This window comes from Dermacentor andersoni, chromosome 8 (assembly GCF_023375885.2).
Source record: "Dermacentor andersoni chromosome 8, qqDerAnde1_hic_scaffold, whole genome shotgun sequence".
Taxonomy (NCBI): Eukaryota; Metazoa; Arthropoda; class Arachnida; order Ixodida; family Ixodidae; genus Dermacentor; species Dermacentor andersoni.
The window spans coordinates 13148792-13175448 of NC_092821.1; the positions used below are offsets into that span (position 1 = coordinate 13148792).

Genomic DNA, 26657 nt, shown 5'->3' on the forward strand with positions numbered 1-26657 from the left:
AGTAAATGAGGAAGTGTTTGGGGAACTTCAGTTGTACTGGCTACCAAGAATGGCGCTGATTACAAAATTATTATTGCATTCCTCAAAACTGATAATTACTTTTCGACTTTGTCCTTGCACTTAATGGTCGGTGAAAGTTTCTGCGTTCTGAACTTCTTGAAAGCTCACTAGCAACTTCCACTTCACAATCACAGCAATTCGTTGCTGACAACGCTAGAGTGAGTGTATTTGGTTCAGAGTCTGATGTATACTGCATGAAGCGTAGCAACAATCTTTCAGTCCCTAATGAACAAAGTTCTGAAGAGAATTGCAAAAGTAGGATCTTACACTGTGGTTGTGATAGTCGTTGGCGAGAATCAGGAAGAATGTCAAAGAAATGTCAAAAAGGTCCTCACTTAGCTTGCGCTGTACAGAATAACGCTCAAAGAAGAAAAATTAGAATTTTTCAAGTCTTCCGTCGTTTACTTCGCAGAAAAGGTCCGGTTCGGACATATTTCTGGTTAGGTCAGTTTGTTTCCTTAAATCCAGCTTTATTCGGATTCTTAAAGAAGGGCTAGTAAACAGGTAACGAACACTGCATGAAATTGTTAATTATAGGATGAAGGAGCCATCAGTGTACCTGAAAGGGTGGTATACGCATGGCGCACTATTTATGAATAAAAGTATAGTGTCATGCGTATTTCGCTTAACGTGTTCGAAAGAAAGATTGCGCGCTTACCGCTGTACTGGTCTTGCTGAAATTTTGAAAAAGGATCGCATTTTTGAGTCTACGTCGTTTAGTGCAACACTTGTCATGGTTGATTGTGTGGTGCTCAAGAAAAAAAGTAAAAATTTGACTTCCCTTTCAGGGAAGCGAGCTACTGCTGCAACTGCGCCAGAATTATCGTATGTCACTGCCTGTCGGCAGGTGGAGAAAGCAGCGTTTCAGGGAGGGCTGCGCTATGTTCCAGGAGTGGGCAACACGCATCAACCCTCTTGGCTGGCTGCATTCTGTAGCAGACGGCAGGCGGCGACAGATGCACTAGTAATATCTGCCTCTTGGAACAATCGAGCTCAAGGACAAAAATTATGCCATCTGCCACAGATGATTTTTAAAAGTTCCATAAAAGGTAGAAGTCATCACGCTGTATATTCTCAATGAACGCTTCCTATTCTAGTTTGTGAGTACTTTTAGTAATAAAGTGTAAGTATACCTGATAAATTGTCCAAGTTCAATATTATAAACGTACCCGATGGTTTGAAAAGATGCTCTGCGAACTGCGTACTATTAGAAATCGCGCGTACCAACCCTGATGATAAAGTACTTGGCATTAGTCGCCTGGAGTCTGATAGGGCGAGATATCTTCTTGTGGCATGGATAGTGTCTACTTTTTGCACCGACGATCATTCCGAGGAAAGCTGAACACGTAAGCGCGTCTTGCATCCTCAGTTTTAACTACGTACCCTGACGGTTGGGAACACAACGATTGTTAGGCATGGCGATGTTAACGTCGCACCGTTATTGAAATTTGTGCACTTTTCAAATCTTGTTGCGAGAAAGGCGCAGTGATGCAATTTAGGAAGGCAGAAAATTTCATCCACAGGCGACTTGACCCAGGAAGTCAGTGCAGGTGTGTTCCAAATCGCACGGCGTTCAACAGAGGCTTTCTTACGAAGTGTTTGACGAGCCACGACAGCAAAGCCACGATGGCACCCAACTCACGTGCCGCAGCACTCATGGACAGGCGTGACGGCCAGGAAGGACGCGTTTCTTCGATCACCTCCATTTGATGACGTATATGGTCGTAGACCATATATGTCATTTGCATACGCCCACTGCTGGGCCTTTGCCCTGATGATGTAGCCAGGCTGATGATGATGATGATGATGATGGTCGCCGACTTCAGGCACTGCTGCGGCCTTAACTTGCTCCATATGGTGATGGTTCTACCCATTCTCTGCCTCCGCTCTGCCGTTCTAGCTACCTCCCTTCAGTACTTTTGCTCGTTAAGGCAAAAGTGAGCACTGCAGTTTCTGCAATGCTTTTGGACAAGTCGCGCTTAATTAGAGCCCTCAACACCGTATTGTTTCTACACCTAGGGATCTTCCGAGGTAGTTGTGGTGACCTGACAGAGAGACCTAAACGAGTTTCTCGTGTCGCCTTTCCTCTTTTACACGCTAATACTGCAACGCTTTCTGGAAGACACGCGGGCGCCAGCTATTACTATGGAACCTTCGATGACTCATGCATAAAAGCCGACGCGTTTGACCGGCAGATAAGATTTCGACAATAGCCCACTGCATTCGCCGCTATCGTTGTGCTTTGAGTTTAACTTGCTTTTGTGAGCACAGGTTCGCCCAATAAAAAAGTTAATCACAGTTTCGGCGCTGTGTCTTTCACCGTTACTAGCACGTAACAATGTGTACTATCGTGAACAATATGAGCGGTGTTACATTTCGCCTCCGACGCGCGGTATAGCCGGCGCGGATGCAACGGACGCCGGGGCTTCGTTCAAAGCGGCGGACATTTTGGCCCGTTCAGCGTTGCCGCAACGCCTCCTGCCATGCGCGTCCAGGCATGTGTCAATGCCACGTGTCTTCGTGTGTGCGTGTGTGTGTGTGTGTGCATGTTGGTGCCCACGCTTGTCAAAGCGCGGCAGCCGGGGAGAGGAGCTCCCCTACTGTGAAGCGAGGAGGTCTGACCGGCGCCGGCCCGGCGGATGCGTCACCTTCTAGTCTCAACGTGTCTGCGCGGCGCCGTCACGTGCGCCTCATCGCGAGCCGTTCCTTCTTGCCCTCGACTCCGAGAGTATAAAAGCAGCAGCCCACGGACGCCGAAAGAGGCTCCGATTTCTTCCGTCGAGTAACGTGCTCTCCCGTCTCTCCACTTCGGTCGACCTGACCGGCCGCTCTTTTGCGATGCTATAATAAACAAGTTGTTCTGTTAGCAGTCGACTCATCCTTTGCCAGGACCTTCGGATGCTTCCAGCTGTGCCCCAGGCCGCCAGGCCAGCGCTACCCTTGGGGCTTGCGACCCAGATGCAACAGCGGTAACACACAAACGTGTAGCACATAGCCTCGAAACCGAGATAAAGCGATATGCGGATGGCGCTGTCGAAAACAAAGCGGTAAGAGGGGCGCTCTTCCGCTAACTTTTCGCACTCTCACGGCGCCTGCATTTTTTCGAAAGCGGTAGCTCACGGCAGTTCATTGGCCGCCGACACCCGATTAGACGGTTATGCGTCGCAGCGACTTACAACTAGTATTTTCTTTTTCTTTCATCCTTTTTATATTTTAGAGCGCAACTGTTGCTGCCGTTCCTGCGTTTGGCGCAAGCTGCTTCCATATATACTCCAATAGGACCTCGTGTATACCTTATGGAGGGCATCGTGTCAAACGTTACAGGCAGACGGAAAGATTTCCCAGAGAAATGGCTCTAGAATGCTTACGCATCGAAACAGTGATACTATTGGCACGCTTCAGTGCACAAAGTTACCAGGAACCGCAATATCAAACAGCGTTATCAATGTGCGCTGGCGATGTGAACTTCCGCACTTTCTATAAAGAGACGCACGGTGCGAGTCCCAACGGTTATTAGAACAGCGTCCTCCTTTCCACTTTGTTTCCGACGGCGGCCGCCGCGTATCACCCATAGCAGGGTTCGAGGCTATCTGACAGCGCTCCTGTGTTCCCGCTCATACTTCTCCCGATACTGCGCTCTGAACCACATCCAGACGTGGCGTGCAAGACAGCAGCAGTAGCAGCAGCAGCAGTGGAAACGTCAAAGGAAGAGGAAAAGAAAGCGCCTCTTTTCAAGTGATATAGAAGATGTTTTACGTAATTTGAACGAAGTATTAAAAAAAAGTGGTTAGCCGCAGCTGAATGAAACCAACGGCGTATGGTTTGTTGTCGTGTGGCGCTCCTTAGGTTATTTTTATATACCGTTTAAGTAGTTAATTAAATGACGTGAATTGTGCAAAAATTTCAATATTCACTTTAGGGCGAAGTGAGTTTCGTTGCGTTGTAGAGGGGATTGAGAAACGACCGATCCAGTCTTTCTTCTTTTCTCTTTGTTTACCTTTTCTTTTCTTTTTTTTCTTTTTTAGGCAAGGTACAGTGCCGTCCACTCTTAGGGTGAACACGGCTCACCATGGCCGCGCTCCGCGGGGCGCCAGTGCGTCCGGCGCGGCGGCGCATCGAAGCGAAGCGGCGCAGGCGCACACGGACCTCAGGGAGGCGCATCGCGTCGACTGCAACAGCGCTGGAGCGCGCCGCTCTGGCTTTGGTGCGAGTACATGTCACCAAACGCAGGCGACCGAGGTGGCTTCGTGGGGAAGTGCGCCTCAATCACTGGCGCATGTTCCGGCTGGTTTTCACTACAGCTTCCGAACAGCCTGCTTAGGCAATGTGCATGAACAGAAACGAGCTTCTCACCACATAAATCACTTAGCATTTTTTTATAACTGATGATGATAATAATACAGTCATTTCTCGCGCTTTTTATTAGGCTGGGGCAATTTTACTTAACTTTCACAGCACTTGGTGTAGTGCATACCGATAAACCTATTAGGCGCACTCTTCTTCGTTGGAGTCATCCCGTGATGAGCCTAGCACGCCGTGTCGCGCATGTCTTGATCCTAGAACGAATTTGCTTAATTCACTTAAGAAGACGACCGAAAGCCGCAATAAATTTCACAGAAAGTTAGAGAGCGATTGTTAAATCATGCGCCATCATGTTTGCTATGGATTTTACCCTTAAGGAGGGCAATAATATTACTTCGACAGCAACTAAGAAGTGGCATCCGCTGCTTCGCGACTCTCTTATTGACGCTTTAATGTCGCTGGTAGGGGTGCATGGAGCGAGTTATGCGATGGTAGGAAAGTGCTCTACCCGGCATAGAAACTGATTTGGCGGCAATTTTACCCCCCCTTTTCATCTTTCTACATCCTATAAAAAAATTCATTTTTGTTGTCACAGTTTGGATAACATCACCGAAGCGGTGCTGGTTCTTTGACGGCTACCTGACGCGAGAAGTCGCATTCTCATTTAGAGGAATCGTCGGTCAGTTATTTGATTGCATTGATTAGGTGGAGTAAAACATGTGGCGCCGACGTTTTCTTGTGTGTATCCTTGGAGAAACAGCACGCAACATGATAATGCTGTTTATGTCAAATTTTAATAGATGGTATGAGTAAAACATCTATAATTGGCGTGTCAGTTTCCTAGCATACATTAAGTTTTCTTCTTTGAAAAAAGATGCAAGACAAGGAAGCTAAAAAGGAAACAAACGCTTGACATATTGTTACTTTGGAGAAGTCACATACAAATGTGTATTCCCGATATTTACGAGAGAGACAACGATGCATAAACAAGATGGCTGTCGAGAGCGGTTCCAACTCTACAAGTCAAATCTTCTGACTGGTGGCACTCTTGGTTACGCCGTAACAGCGTATTAATAAAAACATTTCTGCGAAGACATGGAAGAAAACGTTGACGAATGCATGTGGCGAAGATACACGTAGAAGGAAGAAATATTTCAGCCATAAAAGAAACTCAGTGAAGTCACCATCTCTCTTCACGGTTTTCAGTAGCCTTTTTGTCATCTCCGATATAACGCGTTGAGAATAGTGTTGTAGGCACAGATCTACACTGCGGCGTCTTTCGTTTTCCGGTACCCACGACATGGTTAGTTTCGGAAAGTGCACCGGGGAAACCAAATTATCCTGCACTGTTACAGCGTTTTTATCGCCGAAGTGCCATGGCAACCAGGAACCAAACAAAATGCAATTCATCATGCAAGTCGACAGAAATGCGTTTAATGGAGACACCTCTGGTGTCTTTCGATTTGACGAGTCATCCCAGAATCTTTAACTCGTGAGCGGCCAGCCGCATTAGCAAATTAAGCTAAGATGGGATAGCATGACCTAAGCAAAAACAAAAAGTCTCGGCGGTAGATCGGGCTGACGCCCATGGTCAGTTAAAAAGTAGACTGGCCCGACCACAGCAATATGGCTGGGGCCGGGATGGACCTTTGCAATTTCCGAGCGGCGCGCTCCAGCTCTGTAGGGGAGGCGCTTCGCGTCGCCTGCTACGTGCATGTGCGCCTGCGCCGCTTCGCGTCGATGCGCCGCCGCGCCGGCCTCATTCGCGCCCAGCGGAGCGCGGACACGGTGAGCCGTGTTCACCCTAAGAGTTGACGGCACTGTACATGCTGCGTGGCAATTTTTTTCGACTTTTAAACAAAGCCCGCGAAATATGACATAAAACCACGTAACTACGCTCGTACGCTATTGCCGCGCCTTCAACTGTACGTCGAGTCTATCACTTATCAGGGACGACGGCACGTCCTTCCGGTGTTGCACCGCCAAAGATGTTTACACACTGTGAAGCTGATTCCCAGAGCCGCGGCCGATCACTTCGCCACGGTCCGCGCGCAGGGTTCTATCGCACGCGGCGCGGTGTAGAGCGCTGCAAAACCTTAGCGCGTGAGTGCAGTTACGTGATTTTATTTCGTATTTCGTTGTCTTTCTTTAAACGGCGAAAAAAAATCTACACGCAGCATATACGTCGGCGCAAAAAATTGAATCAGTCCTTTCTGAATCCGCTCTAGAACACAACAAAACCCACTTGGCCATAAAGCGAACATTAAAAATTCTGCATAATTCATCTTATTTATTTGAATATTTAAGCGGAATATTAAAAGAAACACTACGAGCGCCATGTGACCGCAAACCATATACCGTTGGTTTCATTCAGCTGCAGCAAATGACTTTTTAACATCCTTGATTCATCATCATCATAAGTCTGGTTACGCGCCCTGTAGGGCAAAGGCCTCTCCTATACTTCTCCAACTACCCCGGTCATGTACTAATTGTGTCCATGTTGTCTCTGCAAACTTCTTAATCTCATCCGCCCACCTAACTTTCTGCCGCCCCCTGGTACGCTTCCCTTCCCTTGGAATCCAGTCCGTAACCCTTAATGACCATCGGTTATCTTCCCTCCTCATTACATATCCAGCCCATGGCCATTTCTTTTTCTTGGTTTCAACTAAGATGTCATTACCTCGTGTTTGTTCCCTCCCCCAATCTGCTCTTTTCTTATCCCTTAACGTTACACTCATCATTCTTCTTTCCATAGCTCGTTGCGTCGTCCTCAATTTAAGTACAACCCTTTTCGTAAGCCTCCAGGTTTCTGCCCTGCACGTGAGTACTGGTAAGACACAGCTGCTATAAACTTTTCTCTTGAGGGATAATGGCAACCTGCTGTTTATGATCTGAGAATGCCTGCCAAACGCACCCCAGCCCATTCTTATTCTTCTGATTATTTCAGTCTCATCATCCGGATCCGCGGTCACTACCTGTCCTAAGTAGATGTATAGATGTATTGCCTTACCACTTCCAGTGCCTCGCTACCTATCGTAAACTGCTGGACTCTTTACTTTACATTACTTTAGTTTTCTGCAGATTAATTTTTAGACCCACCCTTCTGCTTTGCCTTTCCAGGTCTGTGAGCATGCATTGCAGTTGGTCGCCTGAGTTACTAAGCAAGGCAATATCATCAGCGAATCGCAAGTTACTAAGGTATTCTCCATTAACTCTTATCCCCAATTCTTTCCAATCCAGGTCTCTGAATACCTCCTGTAAACACGCTATGGTTAGCATTGGAGAGATCGTATCTCCCTGCCTGACGCCTTTCTTAATTGGGATTTTGTTGCTTTCTTTATGGAGGACTACGGTGGCTGTGGAGCCGCTATATATATCTTTCGCCATTTTTATATACGGCTGGTCTACACCCTGATTCCTCAATGCCTCCATGACTGCTGAGGTTTCGACTGAATCAAATGCTTTCTCGTAATCAATGAAAGCTACATATAAGGGTTGGTTGTATTCCGTACATTTCTTTATCACCTGATTGATAGCGTGAATATCGTCCATTGTTGAGTAGCCTTTATGGAATCCTGCCTCGTCCTTTGGTTGACAGAAGTCTAAGGTATTCCTGATTCTATTTGCGATTACCTTAGTAAATACTTTGGAGAGAACGCACAGTAAGCTGATCGGTCTATAATTTTTCAAGTCTTTGGCATCCTCTTCTTACGAATTAGGATTATGTTAGCGTTCTTCCAAGATTCCGGTACGCTCGAAGTCCTGAGGCATTGCGTAAACAGGGTGGCCAGTTTCTCTAAAACAATCTGCCCACCATCCTTCAACAAATCTTCTGTTACCTGATCCTCTCCAGCGGCCTTCCCCCTTTGCATAGCTCCCAAGGCTTTCCTTACTTCTTCCGGCGTTACTTGTGGGATTTCGAATTCCTCTAGACTGTTCTCTTCCATACTCGTAGTGTATAAATCTCTATAGAACTCCTCAGCCACTTGAACTATCTCATCCATATTAGTAATGATAATGCCGGCTTTGTCTCTTAACGCACACATCTGATTCTTGCCTATTCCTAGTCTCTTCTTGACTGCTTTTAGCATTCCTCCAATTTTGAGAGCATGTTCGATTCTATCCATATTATACTTCCTTATGTCAGCTGTCTTATGCTTGTTGATTAACTTCGAAAATTCTGCCAGTTCTATTCTAGCTGTAGGGTTAGAGGCTTTCATACATTGGCGTTTCTTGATCAGATCTTTCGTCTCCTGCTATAGCTTACTGGCATCCTGTCTAACGGAGTAACCGCCGTTCTATTGCACACTCTTTAATGATGCCCATAAGATTGTCGTCTATATCTTCAACACTACGGTCTTCTGCCTGAGTTAAAGCCGAATAGGTGTTCTGTAGCTTGATCCGTAATTCCTCTATTTTCCCTCTTACCGCTCTCATTGATCGGCTTCTTATGTACCAGTTTCTTCCGTTCCCTCCTCAAGTCTAGGCTAATTCAAGTTCTTACCTCGATTGATTCAAGCTACGTAAAACACCCTGTATGTGACAGAAATGTATTCTAGCATTTGACCTACAATATCCATTCCGTACAGAAGACGTTCCTATTTTGGATGGCATAAATGTTGCGCCGAATTCAGGTTAAGTGCGTGGTTTTCGACCTATGGCTCGGTCGTTTTGCAGCTGTGTGATTCCCTACGAGATTGTGGGTTCGACTTCCGGCGTCATCGGCTGTTTATCAATGCAGCTGAACACAGATACTTTTCTTGACCACGCTATCAATGTATGTAAAGCACTACAGGTGGAAAATATCAACGGGAACCCGACCACTATGGCCATCTTTAAAAGCACTTGTTCCTTTGCGGCGTTATACTCTGTCAATTTGTGAATTGTAGTAGTGAATAAAAATCGAGGTTAACATGAATGAGCTATTTCAAGTACGTCTAATTCAGTGGTAACACAAAAAATTTACGTGATGCGTGTGGCAGATACTAAGCGGGCTGTCCGATATAAAAACCTTAAATTCTGGGGTTTTACGTGCCAGAACCACGATATTATTATGAGGCACGCCGTTATGGGGGACTCCGGAATAATTGAGACCACCAGCGGTTCTTTAACATGCACTTAAATTCAAGTACAAGGGTGTTTTCGCATTTTGTACCCCATTGCATTGCGGCCGCCGGGGCCAGTACTCGATCCTGCGACTTCGTGCTTCAACTAACAATGTGAAGCCAAGTAAAAACTGAAAATATCAATTATGTCCCTTCATCGTCTTTCTTTTTTTTTGTGCGTTGTGGAAGTCACACTTGAAGCACTATTTTATGCCATTTTACCGCTTTTCTTATGCTGTTATTGAACTAATGCTTGTTGTACTTTTTTTTTTGATACCAGGTGATTTGGTCCATCTCCTTTCTATTTTATGTATGTTCTACTCTTACTGCTGACGTAACATTTATTGGAATATAGTTGTATTCATCGACTTCCTTAACATTACCCCCATGCATTGTAATTAGGTTTGTTTTGGATCTGTACTCACATTATGTCTGAGATTATTGTTTGGGTTATTATGCCCAATTTCGTATGTATTTTTTCCTTTATATGCATCCTTACGTTGCTGTATTTGCCTGTCTCTGCCAATTGTACTGGGTCGTGGTTCTACTTAAGCCGTCTAGCGACTTTTTGACCGCGGCCCTCAGCATCCCCAATGGTGGAATAAAGTTTGATTTGAACACCCAAGCCACAAAGGAACCACGGCGGCTCAGATGTAAACATGCTCTGGAAGGCTGAATTCAAATGTTGACACTCCTTTTATTAGAGCTGAATAGTAAGTTGAAGTGACTGGATTTGCACAATACTCATCTTGTTGAAGTCAAAGAAGCTATCTGCGTGTTCAGGTCCTCTGTAAATATCTTGCTCCTAGCATAACAAGTACCCTGCAATGTCTCTCAGATAGTATGGACCCAATTTGAAAAAGCAACATGGATAATTTTGCTTAGGAAGACACCAGTGATTTTTTATAGCACTGTATCAGTATACTACTATACTTAGGGTGAATATTATCCTAATTGAGAAGGCGTCAAATAAAAATTTATGCGCAGCTATAAAAACGTAGAGAAACATAGCTAGCAGAGGCGTTATCACCGAGAATTTCCATTTGAGAGGGAAAGCCTGCGAACATAAATATTACGGAAGAACTTGTCTCACGATGGCTGTAGGCTATAATGCAAATAGCAGTCGAGCAATTTATTGAGAGACCGTATTAGTGAGGTGACGTTTATTTTGCACTTGTACTGGTAATTCTGAGACTTTTATTGCTTCAGCTATGCACGACCTACTCTGATATCGTCCGACTTTACTGTGGCACTCACTTCCCACAGTCCCCCACAAGTATGGCCGCATGTTCACTACTGTATGACGCCGACACAATGATGAAGGAATGACGATGAATGAATAATATCGATGGAACGCCAAGGGCGTATAAAGACGACGCCAAGACGACAATGAGATATTGATATTTAACTTGTGGGGATGTTACAATGACGACCCCAGAAGTATAATGCGATCAACAGCTGTACCCCGGCAAAAAGAAGGGGGGGGGGGGAAGCACCTTATTGACCAACGGCGATGACATAACCATAGCCTCATAATAAGACTTGAGTCTATCGACATGAACAATTTCGCGTCCCAGGCGAGGATGGTCAGTTGGGGGCGTCAGAAGCTCGAGGATGAAAAAAAATATGGGGTTTTACGTACCAAAGCCACTATCTCATTACGAGGCAAGCCTTAGGGGGAACTCTGGACATTTAGACCACCTGGGTTTTGTTAACGTGCACCTAAATGTTCAAACATGTAGTTGACGGGTGAAGTTTGGGTAATGACATGATAAGGACAATCACATTTCGGTAGTACTATGGAAGAGAGGCCTGGACTCGTACGTGAGATCGACAGACAAACAAGGGATTCAGTCGGGATGGTTGAAGCAGGTCGGCCGTCGTCACGTCGAAGCTTTTTGCGCGATTGGCCAGCGATAGTGAGGGAGCTGTCGAGCTGTCGGCATTCCTCGGCATGCTTTGTGGAGGTAGAAATCTAAATGCACTTTGATATATCTGGTTCATATGGAACGATCGTGTCGATGGTACTGGAAGGTTCAGGGTGGTAGATAAGGAAAAACAGAGAGATTCAAGTCGTGGCTTGTTTGGCAGTGTTGTAGGCGTGTGTTACGAACAGCACGGCAAGGTCCGAGTAAAATGCTCCGAGGCGACATATATGGACAGCACGAACCGGTCCGCCAGACCATTTGTAGGGGGGTGACAGGCGTTATTGGTGCGATGCAATAGGTAGCATTGATGAAGGAGAGACTTTATTGCTTCGGAAAAAGACACGCGCCCTCGGTTACTCAAGAGTTTGCGAGGAGCGCCATGGCGTAGAACGAGGTGATGGAGGATGAAGGAAGCGACTTCGTACGCTGTGGCGACATGCAGGTCAGCGGCTTCCGCATGTAGCGTCACGTGATCGCCAGCGACTATGCTCCAACGGTTGACAGCAAGCGTAGATGGGAGAGGACCCTATAAATCAATCCGGACGCAGTCAAAGAGGTGGACTGTGCATGGAAGAGGTTTTAACGGAGTGGCTGGATGAGGGACTGGTTTGCGACGTTGGCAACTGCGGCACGAGTTGACATAATTGCTGACGTAATGGCACATGCCTCGCCAATAAAGTCCAAGGCAGGTGTACGTCGTGGACACGCCGCCATAGCCATACTGCGGGTCGGCGTCAAATGAACCGCAGACATTTGGCGCGGCATCACTAGAAGCCACTTGCGGTGATTGCAATGATAATTTCAACAGTACAGAAGTCCATCTCAAATTTGGAAATGTGATGCTTGACGGCTTCTTTGTGTTACCACTGCGCTAGTGTTAGTTTCCGTAGCACTATGAAGAAGACAGTATGATGTCGACCATATTAAGAAACGAGAATGACGACGACGACAATGGTACGACCAAGGAGCCGTGGCGACACTAGTATGGCAACAGATGAATAATAGCGTTCGTGGGACGATGCCGTAATGACAATGATGAAATGAAAACGGTGGCATCATCATCAACATCAGCCTGGTTACGCCCGCTTCAGGGCAAAGGCCTCTCCCATACTTCTCTAACTACCCCGGTCATGTAATAATTGTGACCATGTCGTGCCTGCAAACTTCTTAATCTCCTCCGCCCACCTAACTTTCTGCCGCCCCCTGCTACGCTTGCCTTCCCTTGGAATCCAGTCCGTAACCCTTAATGACCATCGGCTATCTTCCCTCCTCATTACATGTCCTGCCCATGGCCATTTCTTTTTCTTGGTTTCAACTAAGATGTCATTACCTCGCGTTTGTTCCCTCACCCGATGTGCTCTTTTCTTATCCTTCCTTTTTTCTTTTTTTCTTATTCTTTTCTCTGTCTAGCGGAGTTACCACCAACTTCTATTGCACACTCCTTAATGATACCCACAAGATTGTCGTTCATTGCTTCAACACTAAGGTCCTCTTCCTGAGTTAAAGCCGAATACCGGTTCTGTAGCTTGATCCGGAATTCCTGTATTGTCCCTCTGACCGCTAACTCATTGATCGGATTCTTATGTACCAGTTTCTTACGTCCCCTCCTCAAGTCTAGGCTAATTCGAGCTCTTACCATCCTATGGCCACTGCAGCGCACCTTACCGAGCACGTCCACATCCTTTATGATGCCAGGGTTAGCGCAGAGTATAAAGTCTATTTCATTTCTAGTCTCGCCATTCGGGCTCCCCCACGTCCACTTTCGCCTTTCCCGCTTGCGGAAGAAGGTATTCATTATCTGCATATTATTCTGTTCTGCAAACTCTACCATAACTCTCCCCTGCTATACCTAGAGCCTATGCCATATTCCCCCACTGACTTGTTTCCAGCCTGCTTCTTGCCTACCCTGGCATTGAAGTCGCCCATCAGTATAGTGTACTTTGTTTTGGCTTTACCCATCGCCGATTCCACGTCTTCATTGAGGATTTCGACTTCCATGTCATCATGACTGGATGTAGGGGCGTAGGCCTGTACGACTTTCAACTTGTACCTCTTAATAAGTTTCACAACAAGACCTGTCACGCTCGCGTTAATGCTATAGCGTTCCTGTATGTTACCAGCTATATTCTTATTAATTAGGAATCCGACTGTTAGTTATCGTCTCTCCACTCAGCCCCAGTAGCACAGGACGTGACCGCTTTTTAGCACTGTATGTACTTGATTTGTTCTCCTAATTTCACTGAGCATTACTATGTCCCATTTACTGCCCTCTAATTTCTCAAATAGCACTACTACACTCGCCTAACTAGATGACGTTCAAGCGTTAAACGTTGCCAGGTTCAGATTCCAATGGCGGCCTGTCCGGATCCAGGGATTCTTAACAGCCCCTGCTGCGTCACAGGTCTGACCGGTCTGACGGACGGAGGGACGGGCAAGCAGGCGGGCGGGCGGGCGGGCGGACGGACGGGCTCAAAACGGTTTAAGTAGGCAAATAATGCTATTGGCATTTAATAGAAAACACTCTAATCACCCACCAACGCACCATCGACGCACCAACAGACAAAAGCAATGCCCTAAAACCGGATCATTAGGTACGAAAAGCATTTCGAAATGTATTGCTGCACAAAATGTAACTGCGCATTGACTGTTTCCACGACTCACTTGTAGCAATGAAACCATAGAAACCCAGGAGCTATCTCAGTATTTGCGGAACAGGTATATACGTAAGTCTCCTGACTAAATATTTTTTGGGCGAGATTTCCCAATCAGGGCGTTTGAGGGCGTTGCTTTATTGTGCATATTGTGTGGGTCGATGCGTACTTACGCGGTATTTCTCAGGTATCGCGAGCTTTGTTCTTCAATTGGAAAAATTAAGCAGTTTAATAGTATCTTGCGCAAAAGATCCCAGTTTTATGTTTCGTGTAGCTGTCTACAGCTTGCTGATTGGCATGCCATCCTTTGCTTTATCAATGACAGTAATTATCGAGTTAGGTCCTTATTCGTAGTTGAATACATGGATATCGACAACCAAATAATTACTGATGACTTCTCGACGGCACAGGCAAATACACCTGCTTGATTTTATTCTCAGTAAATGAGCCAATAGACCATTAGAGCTTGGACAGTCTAAGTATTCCATGTTCTCGGCAGATATGCTGCCTGACATAATGTACAAATGACATCTCGCTTTTTAGACACTTGTCGCGTGGCGTCAATTTGTGTCCTAGTATCAATGGTTACACGCCGGTTTAATGCGACATACTTGCAGATAAATTAGATCATACCAATGCACAATGAATTCAAGCTGCTAGGTATGACAGTAAACAAAACTAAATCATGTCGTCGAGCAGTCTGCAGACAAGCGTCAGCTGGCGTGCAGAAAGAATCGTTACACTCACCTTCACCTTGTTGTCGAACACCTCCTGCCAAACCACGTAGCTCTTGCGCAGGTTCTGAATAATTTCTAGCAATCTGCGGGACACAGCGCATTGGTTAATTACAGAGCATCTGCGAACCTTGCAGATCAATACGACATTCACGTGCAGGTAAATCACACAGTGTTATAAACTTGGCGCGACCTGGGGAAAGGAGATTCATGTGTTCCAAAGGAGGAGCGCAATGCCACATGAGGTAGCTTATTTTTGGGTTGGTAGTCATTACTAGGTGAAGTAATGGTAACGCAAATAAAAGAAACGCAAAGAACGCAAGACTGGACAACCTGCGCGCTAAACTAATTTAAAAAATAAATTCAGGGGTTCTACGCACCAAAATCAAGATTTGATTATCAGACACGCTGTAGTGGGATACGACTCCGGCAATGCTGACCACCTGGGGCCCCTTTAATGTGCACAAAATTCACGGTACACGGGTGATTTTGCATTATCGCTCCCGTCAAAATGCAACCACCATGGCCGGGATTTGATGATACCTTGGGTTTAGTAGCGCATAGCCGTAGCCACGACGTCACCATGGCTAGTAGGCTGTAAATTCACAATTGATCTTATACAGGAGCGCCATAACCAATAGCCATTCGAATTCCACAATCAGCCCTCTGAGATTCGTCAAAAGCTTTTTTTGGGCCAGCCCCCATTTCGCCTCTCTGTCACGCGACGTCATGGAAATAGCGACAGCTCCCATCTGACATGGCGAGTACACACTGGTTATGCGTGACTGGACTGAACAAAAGAAAAATAGCTATTTATGATTCGATTATTTTCCGCTATCAGTCATCCGGTATTGGTGAGAAGTTTTCGGGCTGCACCCACTTCACCTGCCTGTCACGCGACGAAGCACAATCGTGAAAACTCACCGCGTCAATGTGACGTGTACGCGTTAAAGATGGAATAATATGCGGAACAAAACTGTTTTTTATAATAGTCGCAGGCTGCCCCGTTGCGAATGGAATAAAAGATGGCTGCCGCCTTTAGCTCAAGCAATGGCTACTCGCACCTGCTGAAGAGCTTGGGTTTATTTGTGTATAATAAATCTTTTTGCGTGGATGTGCAACATTTTTGACCTCGCTCTGCCGATTCTTCTTTGCTGAGGATCCATTATAAGGGCATTCTTAACCTTCCGTTCCACGCCGCCGCAATTTTCGGCCAGCCACCACAAGCTAAGTAAGGGAAAGCTGACTAATCGCAGGCGCCAACACCACCCTCTAATTATCTATCTTCAGTGCGCTGGTTCGGCCCCATCGAAGCCCTCTCCACTTGAGCGTGCTTCTCGCCTCCTGGCAGCCAATTACAAAAGAAGAACCGCTCAATGTAGGCAACACTATTTATTTTGAAAGAAACGTCACCTCCTATAAACATAGAGAGCATTTGATTGGGCTGTTCAATTAACGCTACTGGTCAGCGCCGGATGCTTGCGTCGCGGTTAAGCAAACTTCATGTCAGGAGATTGGAATAGAGACGAATTCGAATAGCTTGGCGTTATAGGGCTCGAGGGCGCTATAACGTAAAACTATTCGATACTTTTCTATTCCAATTCAGCAATCAGCCGTCCTTCATTGGTCAAAAACCTTTTTGGACCACCCATAATTATCTATCTGTCTTCACCTGTCTGTCATGCGACGTCACAAAACCCGCCATAGCTCCCCATCGGATATGATGTGTACACACTGATTATGCACGATTTGACCGAACAAAAGAAATATAGTTATTTCTGATTCGACTCCTATTTGCCATTAGCCCTCGGCTATTAGTCAAACGTTTTCGGGCTGCACACACTTCACCTGCCTGTTATACTACGTCACAAAACCGGGAATACTCCCCGCGCCAAAGTGACGTGTACGCGGTAAAGATGCAATAATATGCCTCACAAAACTGAATTTTCTTCTGAATAGCCGCAAGCTGCCCCGTTCCGAAAGTAATAAAAGATGGTTGCCGCCGATCGCTCAGGCACTGGCTACTCGCGCCAGCCGGAAAGCATGGGTTTATTTGCGTATCATGAAGCTTTTTGCGTGGCCGTGTAACATTTTCGAGCACTTTCGGCAAGTTTACGACCTCATTCTGCCAAATCTTCTTTGCTGAGGATCCGTTTTACCGGCAGTCTTAAGCTTCCGTTGCATGCCGCCGCGATTTTCGACCAACCACCACAAGCTAACTCAGGGAAAGTGGACCAATCGCAGACGCTGGCACCACCCTCTTGATCCGATCATCGATTTTCAGTGCACTGGCTCGGACCTATTGAATCCCTCTTCACTTGAGCGAGCTCCTCGCCTATTGTCAGCCAATTAGATTAGACAAGCCGCACAGTGTAGTAAATGTAATCGTTTATCAATTAAACAAAAGTGGCCTCCTATGAACGAGGAGAACGTTTGATTGGTCTGTTCAGACAACCCTGCGGGATACCGCCAGATGCTTACGTTGGCGGTTACAAAATTTGACGCCAGGGGATTGGAAAAAACATATTGGAATAGTTTTACGTTATAGGGCCCTCAGTGAATCTTCTAGAACTCGAGAAAAAAAACGTACAATGTGATGACAAGCTCGTGTGCATGGGAAATGTACGGCACGTTTTCTTTCCGTCTTCCTTACGCTGTAATAACTTATGATTACAGCGTGCGTAGCGCTCAGTCTTATGTTCTATTTGTTCGTTTGATTGGCACGTGATGTCAACTAGAATGGAAGAAAAGAAAAGAAAAAAAAAGCCACAGTCTCGCCTGAAAGGCAAAGCACCAATTGTGATTGCAAATTAGTAGATAGCTACGGCAAGTAAGGATCGTAGCTTTATCCGCAGTATAAACTTGCAGTCATTCGCTTACTAACTAAATTCACGAGGACATGGAAAAAACAGCATAGAGACAGCGCTCTTTCTGTGTGTCTGTTTCTTTCTACGTCCTTGTTTAGTCTTGCTTTCCCATTCTATCATGGATTCAAGCCAACTAGCCTACCAACGTGTTTTAACAAAATTAACAAGCACAGTGACACGCGCGCACAGGCAAACATAAGCACATCTCACTCGATGAGCGTGGTAGCGTCTCCGTCTCACACTCCCGAGACCCTGGTTCGATTCCCACCCAGCCCATCTTGCAGGTTGTTTTTATTTATGAATCGCCTTCCGCCATTTTTCGCTCACGGCCAACGATGCCGACGACACCGGCTTTTCTGCAACACGAGCTCCTTAACGCTGTCGCGTTGAAAGAAACAGAATTAAAGACGCCTGTCCGTGTCTTTTATTGCTGTCCGGGTCTTATCTTTGGCGCCTAAAACCAGTTCTAAATCTAGAGATATGCGATTGTCATGTGGTGCATATTTATTGCAAGTGAGCCCTGTTGAAATGAAATTTCTCGATCGAGATTGGCTCATGTGTGAAAGGTTCGGAATGGACACAATTGTGGTTGAAAATGCACCGTGTAACACAGATTTCACAAATTTAGTGCAGAGGCCACACACTGCCCTGCATGTTTAATTTATACGCCAAGTATGTTTGCAGTTTTGTGTATTATAATTACCATCTCAAATGAACGCTCTAGAAAACAAATTCAGGTAGAAGAAATTTTAATGTAAACATTCCAAGGCAGCCAACTGGTTTATCATCCGATCACTGCAGCGGGGTGATTAGAGCCGGGTTATCAAAAGAGGCATATGGGGCGTATTCTTGGACAATTTTTTTGGCAATATTATCGCTTTCGCGTGACATATGTTCAATCAGGAAATCAGCTCATCCGGTTATGCTGCACCAACCAATTACCGCCCTGAAAGTGATATCACCTAAAGCGACAGTCGGAGATACATCCACGGAATCTATATATGAAATTCTAATTGGCCCTTTATTACCTAGGTTGTCGACACTATCGCATGCGATATTTCCCAGCTATATACTGAAGTTGGCGTTATTGTCCGTTTGATCACCAATAAAAGGTACTGAAACATGCACGAGGCGTTGTCAAAAGATTATTGTCAGGCGCGATTCCGTGGATGTCGGGCGAGAGCACTATGTGTTGGGCGTAGTATATTCAATGCATTTGCTGTGGAACGCGCACGTACTCGTTCATGCGCACTCGCTATCTCCGATAAGCAGGGAAGCTCAGTTAATCGCTACAGGGGTGGTGTCATGCCTAGCAGACGCAACTTGCGCTTCCAGTGAACTTTGTGCGCATGCGCTACTCTTGCTGGGCTTTTAGAAATGATGTTAGGTGCAAAAAATAAGACACGGACAGGCGCATCCTGGCTTTGCGCCGTTATCAGGCACTGACCGGCCGGCCAGACGACGCTGGCGCAGTACCATAGAGAAGTTTCAACAAGAGCGGACACTCTCATAGAGCCCAGCGGCCGAATTGACTGTAGCACACCAAGAGGATGGTATTAACTCCTTCCGGTTTCGGTTTTGGGCGCGCGCCTTTTGAACACCAGTTGGTACACGCCGCGCCGGCTCCGCTGCTCGGCGCGGCAGTCATTTTTATTTCGCTTCTGCTGAACCCCACGTGGCCTTGGCGTGGAATCGTTTCATTATTTAGTAGAAATGATTGCGAACGACCTTTACTAGACTGCGCCGAATCTGTCAGGTACAATTTCATAAAGAAAACGAAAGACGTCTTCTGAAATGATGAAATGTTTATTTTCCTCTATATAAATGCTTGGTCCGCGCTTCTGCATTCATCCAAAGTTGTGGCACCAGGTAAGCAGCAGTCGTTGCCGTACGAAGCTCCACCGGATGCCATCAGCTGAAAGAAAGTAAATTATAAGCATGTAACATTTTGGTATATTGACCTAACAGGAGTATTGCGTATAGAGCCGAAACGTGCCTAAGTGGTGAATGAGCGGCATTACAGATAAATTCACTTTTACGTACAGTCGACCAAAAACGTTTACGGACCACGGCATCTCAGAAAATTCAAAATATACGAGCAGCCTTTAAAAGCAGCCAGTAAAATTTGTGCAGTGAGCCTAAATGTGCTTGAAGTGCGTCACGGACTGTCAAACAAAATTCCTCACCTTGTTGTAGTCCAGTAGTGCAGCTGTGCCGTGCCGAAATGCAGACGGAACACGAAAGAACGCCGGGAGCCTAAAAAACAGGCTACATCCAAAAAAGACGGGTCGCCGAGCACGCGAGCTTCACATGCGCAGCCGGCCTCGCTCACTCCTGCAGCTTGTCTGGCGCATGACGCAAGGTAAATATACCTGGTAGCAAAGCTTCCATAGGAGCCCATACGTTCAAAACGTGGCGGTCCATCGGCGGTTCATGAGGCTTAGCACCATCTGTATGTGGTGGGAACACTTTCGGCGGAAGAAAAAATAATGTGAAGCCATGTCCGTTATAAGCAGAATTGACGTCATTTTGTTCTCGAAGGCGAGAAATTTGTTTTCTTGGCCTGCTTTTGGAGCTATATATTCAAATGCCCCGCCATTCGACTTGATGGGCGTTTCGAACTTCCAGCGCGGAAACGATGCAGGAAAAGCCACCCGTATGGTTGTCGAAATCGCACCCCTGCAGAGAACATACTTTCTTTGGAGGCCAACGTAAGCTTTAGGTGCAGAGTGCTGATCCTGTCGTCGGACGCCAAGCCCGTCGGCCGGCGTAGTCGCTCGAGAACAACTACACAATTATCTGGCGGTCGTAACTCCCTACTTTTGACTGAACAGATTAAGAAGCGATGAAGGTACCCGCGCCTCCAAATTCAGACAAACTTCGACAAGCAAGAAAGCACAAACTGTTAGGGGGGCGTATTTCAATAGGTGAACTTTACGAGTGCGCCTTTCTGCCCATTTCAAGACGTGCATTGCATTGCGAGTGATAATGGCGTCAACGCCCCCCCCCCCCCCCCCCCCTCTAACGATGGGCACCGAAAATAAATGCATTTATTAATAATAACAAAATGGAATAAACTTGAATTTCCTAACTCGTCACGAATATATAAAATTGGCCAGTGAAAGGGGGTTTATTGCAGCTCGTATGCGGGATCGCAAGTGGCTCTTGATCGCGAGTCCTAGCTGTTCGCATCAGCAGCCCGAGCTCGGGTCTCGCGCCGCAGCGGTGGCAGTCCGCACAGCGCCACATGCATGTTACCCACTACAATTGCCCCCGCGGTGAAGAGGAGCCATCCTGGCGACCTAAGGTGATGACACGATAAGGGGGTCGTGGTACGGCTTCAGGCGGCTGATGTGAACCGTCTCGCTGCCACGGCGGCGTTTGTCCGAAGATGGCGTCACCGGTTCGACCACATAATTCACCGGCGATGTACACGCGACGATCCGGTACGGACCCTGATATTTCGGAGCAAGCTTTGGGCTAAGGCCTGGAGATTGGAAGGGCAGCTGAAGCCAGACGTGAGAGTCCACGGCGAAGGACTGTGTGGGCTGCCCGTTGTCGTGGCGATCTTTGTGGATTCGTTGGGTATCCGACGTGAACGAGCGAGCCAGTTGGCGGCACTCTTCAGCATGGCGAGCAACTTCGGAAAGAGGGGTGAATTCGGAGGCATCCGGATGATATGGTAGCATGGTGTCGAGGGTAGTGGATGGTTCACGTCCATAAAGAAGGAAAAATGGGGAGAAGCCTGTGGTAGCCTGAACGGCGGTGTTATACGCGTACGTCACAAAAGGGAGGACATCGTCCCAATTGGAATGATCAGACGCAACATACATGGTGAGCATGTCACCAAGAGTGCGGTTGAACCGTTCCGTTAGACCGTTAGTCTGTGGGTGATACGCCGTAGTGGTGCGGTGAATAGTGCGGCAAGCGGCGAGTAGCTCATTAATAACTTCGGACAAGAAGACACGGCCTCGATCGCTGAGCAGTTCTCGCGGTGCGCCATGCCGTAAGATGAAATGCTGTAGCATGAATGCGGCGACGTTGCGAGCAGCAGCCGAAGCAAGTGCAGCAGTTTCGGCATATCTTTTGAGGTGGTCTACTGCGACAATTATCCAACGATTTCCTTTAGCAGTGGATGGAAGAGGCCCATAAAGGTCAATGCCAATCCGATCAAAAGGACGTGCAGGACACGGTAAAGGTTGCAGAGGGCCTGTCGTATGAGGAGATGTCTTGCGTCGCTGACAGGCTACACATGACCGAATGTATTTGCGGACATAAGAATACATGCCGCGCCAGTAGTGGCGCTGGCGGAGCCGCTCGTAAGTTTTCAGGACGCCAGCATGAGCTTGTTGTGGGTCGGCGTGGAAATACGTGCTTATGTCGGAGCGCAAATGGCGAGGGATGACTAGCAGCCATTTTCGACCGTCCGGCTGATAGTTTCGGCGGTACAAGATGGCGTCCCGTAGCACGAAATGGGTGGCTTGGCGACGAAGGGCTCGAGGGCATGTAGCCGTCGAAGAACTGTGAAGAATGTCAACGAGAGACACAATCCACGGATCTTTCCTCTGTTCAGACGGCATGTCGGTAACAGCAAGAGTAGCAACCGGGCACTGGGTGAGGGTGGCGTTTCGGCGGATCGCATGGGCGATCGGGAGAGTGCATCGGCATCAGAATGTTGGCGCCCGGATCGATAGATGACGCGAATGTCAAATTCTTGGAGCCGAAGAGCCCAACGTCCAAGACGGCCTGACGGGTCTTTCAGTGACGCAAGCCAGCAGAGCGCGTGGTGGTCTGTCACAACATCGAACGGATGGCCATACAAGTAAGGGCGAAATTTGTTTAACGCCCAAACTATAGCCAAGCATTCTTTCTCTGTGACAGAATAATTGGTTTCTGCCTTCGTGAGGGCACGACTCGCATACGCAACCACATATTCCGGAAAGCCAGGCTTGCGTTGCGCAAGGACGGCTCCAAGACCAACGCCACTGGCGTCCGTATGAACTTCGGTCGGTGCAGTCGGATCATAGTGGCGTAGAACAGGCGGTGAGGTAAGCAGACGACGCAAAGTGGTGAAGGCTTGGTCACATGCCGGAGTCCAATGGCGAAGGTCACCGGGGCCAGCCAGGAGCTTCGTCAGGGGAGCGATGATGCAGGCAAAATTGCGCACAAAGCGTCGAAAATAAGAGCAAAGGCCGATAAAACTTCGGAGCTCTTTCAGTGTAGTCGGCCGCGGAAATTCGGCGACAGCGCGAAGTTTGTCAGGGTCGGGAAGGACGCCGTCTTTGGAAACGACATGGCCAAGTATGGTCAGCTGGCGGGCGCCGAAGCGGCGCTTTTTCAAGTTAAGTTGAAGGCCGGCGGTGGCAAGGCAAATAAGGACTTCGCGTAGACGAGAGAGGTGAGTGGTGAAATCAGGGGAGAAAACTACCACGTCGTCTAAATAACACAGGCACGTCTTCCATTTGAGGCCTCGCAGAATATTGTCCATCATTCTTTCGAATGTCGCGGGCGCATTGCAGAGGCCGAATGGCATTACTGTAAACTCATACAGGCCATCAGGCGTAATGAAAGCTGTTTTCGAGCGGTCGGATTTATCCACTGGCACTTGCCAATAGCCCGATCGCAAGTCCAAAGAAGAAAAGAATTCAGCACCATGTAGACAATCCATGGCGTCATCTATGCGCGGTAGAGGATAGACATCTTTTCGTGTAATCTTGTTGAGGCGTCGATAGTCCACACAGAAACGAATCGAGCCATCTTTTTTCTTAATGAGTACTACGGGCGATGACCAAGGGCTGCAGGATGGCTTGATAACACCACGGTCAAGCATGTCTTCAACTTGCTCGGCGATGACACGACGCTCGGTGGATGACACGCGGTACGAACGCTGGCGTAATGGTGCGTGATGTCCCGTATCAATGTGGTGAGAGACTGTACTTGTGCGGCCTAATGATGCTTGGTTCCAATCAAAAGAGGCGTGAAAATCATTTAAAAGAGTAATTAGTCGCTCACGTTGTGTCGGCTCGAGGTCATCCGCAATGGAGCGACAAAAAACATCCGGTGGTACTCGGTTAGATGGCACATGGGGTGTCAGTGCTGCTACGTTGGCAGTATCTACGTCGTCGGCCATAGGGAAATGCACAATAGCGTCAGCGTCGACAGACTCGACGGTACCAATAGTCTCGCCACAGTGCAAAGCCAAAGTGTATGAATTTGGGTTTGAAATCAGTATTTCTGCAGCACCATGGTGAACCGTGAGGAGGGCGAAAGGCAACAATATAGGTTGGCGGCGAATGAAGACGGCAGCGGGTGTAAACATGACCGTCGCTTCGGCAAGCGATGCACATGAAAGAGGGACAAATACAGCACTGTGAGGAGGAAGGTCAGTATCCGAAGCTACACAGACCCTGCTAAGATCCTGAACTTGAAAGTCGTGACATGGCAAATCGCGCAGAACGGACAACTGAACCTCAGCACGTGCACAGTCAATGACGGCATGATGGCGCGACAGAAAATCCCAACCGAGAATGACATCGTGGGAGCAACAAGTTAGCACAAAGAAATCAATGGAATACAATATGTCTCGAATCAGCACCCTGGCAGTGCACATAGCGACTGGCTGAACTTGTTGTGCACTGGCTGTTCTAAGCAATGGAACCGAAGGTTTCATGGTCACTTTCCGCAATGCACGACAAAGCTTCTCACTAATCACGGATACAGCAGCACCTGTATCGACGAGCGCAAGGCATTTGATGCCATCAACGGACACTTCAATAACGTTAGCGGGGGGAAAACGAGGACTTTGATGTTCCGACGATGACGCAGTTCGTGCCTCAGGAACTGCGGAAATCAGTTTTCCGTCTCAGTAGTACTGGCACTGGGTCTACGACGCATGGGTGAGAGTGAGCGCCGACGAGGGGAAGGCGAGCGACGAGTGCCGTAGAGCTGTGACTGCGGTGCCGGTATGTCATCAGCAGCATAGACTTCCGGTGGTGGTCGCTGAGGCATACGGAAAGGTCGGAAGTCGGAGCTGGGTCGTCGCGGGGTGCCCACGAAGGCCGGCAAGCGCCGGCGGCAGAAGCGCACAACATGACCCGGGCTACCGCAGGCATAGCATATTGGGCGGTTGTCAGCAGTGCGCCAAGGATGTGGCCCCCGCTGCTGTGCACTGAAAAAGGGATCCACCGGCTGGCGAGGCGAAGGCGGAGGAGAGAACACCGGCGGGCGAGGCGCTGAAGGCGGAGGAGAGAATCCCTGTAGACGAGGCGCCCGTGCAACGGCTTCAGCATACGTCAGAGGCGCTGCCACGGGAGCCGGCTGACACGGAGGTGGAAGAGCTTCTGTCACTTGCTCTTGAATTATCTGTCGGAGCGCTGGAGCCAAACATTGAGAAGGCTTCTCCGTGGTCGGCAAAATCGAGAGCTGTCGTGCGACCTCCTCGCGCACAAATTCTTTTATTTGCGTCAGCAAAGTTGTGTGGTTGTCGCCAATAATTAATGCGGCTAACGAATCTTCCGTAGGCGGTGGGCGCCGAGCTAAGATGCGTTGTTTCCGTAGCTCGTCAAAACTTTGGCACAAATTGATAACTTCGGCCACGGTACGCGGATCCTTCGCTAACAACATCTGAAAGGCGTCCTCATCAATGCCTTTCATAATGTGTTTTATCTTGTCCTGTTCTGACATTGACGGATTCACGCGCTTACACAGGTCAATAACATCTTCGATGTAACTTGTGAAAGTTTCACCGTGATGTTGCGCACGCCCACGTAGGCGTTGTTCTGCGCGAAGCTTGCGCACAGCGGGGCGCCCGAACACTTCTGCGAAACTTGTTTTGAATGTGCTCCATGTGGCGAAATCGTGTTCGTGGTTTCAGAACCAGAGGTTCGCGACGCCGGTTAAGTAAAACAGCACGTTGTGCAACTTGGTGACGTCGTCCCACTTGTTATGCTGGCTCACCCGTTCATAAGAAGAGAACCAATCCTCCACGTCATGATCATCGGTGCCGCTAAAGATGGCAAGATCACGCTGGCGCAACACACCGGAAACGATGACCGCCGGAGGCTGTGGTGCATCTTCCTGGGTGGTTTCGTCAGGCATGGTCGTAGCAGTCGGTAGCGTCCGGCTTCGGAGTTCGAGTTTCCGAGGTCTACCCCGCAGCTCCACCAAATGAAAGGGGGTTTATTGCAGCTCGTATGCGGGATCGCAAGTGGCTCTTGATCGCGAGTCCTAGCTGTTCGCATCAGCAGCCCGAGCTCGGGTCTCGCGCCGCAGCGGTGGCAGTCCGCACAGCGCCACATGCATGTTACCCACTACAGCCAGGAATTTTATTTTCGTTGCATGAATCTAACTGTGTCTCACTTGAATTTAAAAAAAATGCTTTTTTCTTTCCCGCTGTTTGTTCCCTCCAAACATAGTCGCGCTTCAATCGCTGATCCCATAATCCCCCTTGCTGATGTCGGTGACAATCTGTACTGAACCGCTTTTCGCCCGAAGCTTCGCGACCTATTTGGATCGACCTTGCATGACGTATGCACGCGCGTCTGGCGTGCGGCTAGCTTGTTGCTAGGCAATGCAACAAAAATAATTTGCAAAGTAGAAGTTCACTTACACGCAAAACTTTTTAACTTTTAGTGGGAAGGAATAAAAAAAAATAAAACGTTGTCTGTGAGTTTATTTCACATTCCTTTTTCCTAATGCTCGCGTCAACTAACGGATGGAGTTGAAACTAGGCGTGTTGTGTTTCCTGTTGCCAGTTTTTGAAGGGTGTCCCCGCTTGTTGAATTTCTTTCTCTATGCCAGTACTGCGAATGTAAGCTATGGTGTTTTACGCAGATGTGCAAGTTGGCTTTCCTGCAGTGTGTTTTCGGCGCTAACGGACAAATCAGTGGGACATGGAAAGCTTCGCCTTATTAAACATCGGTGTTCCGCATAAAGCACGTATCATCCACAATAGTAGCCCAGTTGCTATGGCATTGCACTTCGGTGCTTCAGGTCGTGAGTTCGCTCCCAG

The 26657-nt window shown here is 47.7% G+C and overlaps 1 protein-coding gene across 2 annotated transcripts in view; it reads right to left on the reverse strand.

Annotated features, from left to right (window-relative positions):
• Positions 1–26657, reverse strand: part of LOC126526655 (beta-hexosaminidase subunit alpha-like) — a 185843-nt gene that overhangs the window by 68432 nt on the left and 90754 nt on the right. For both annotated transcript variants that reach the window (XM_055068333.1, XM_050174522.2), the window contains one exon: positions 14794–14866. In XM_055068333.1, the coding sequence (XP_054924308.1) occupies positions 14794–14866 (73 nt within the window). The remainder of the gene's footprint in view (positions 1–14793; positions 14867–26657) is intronic.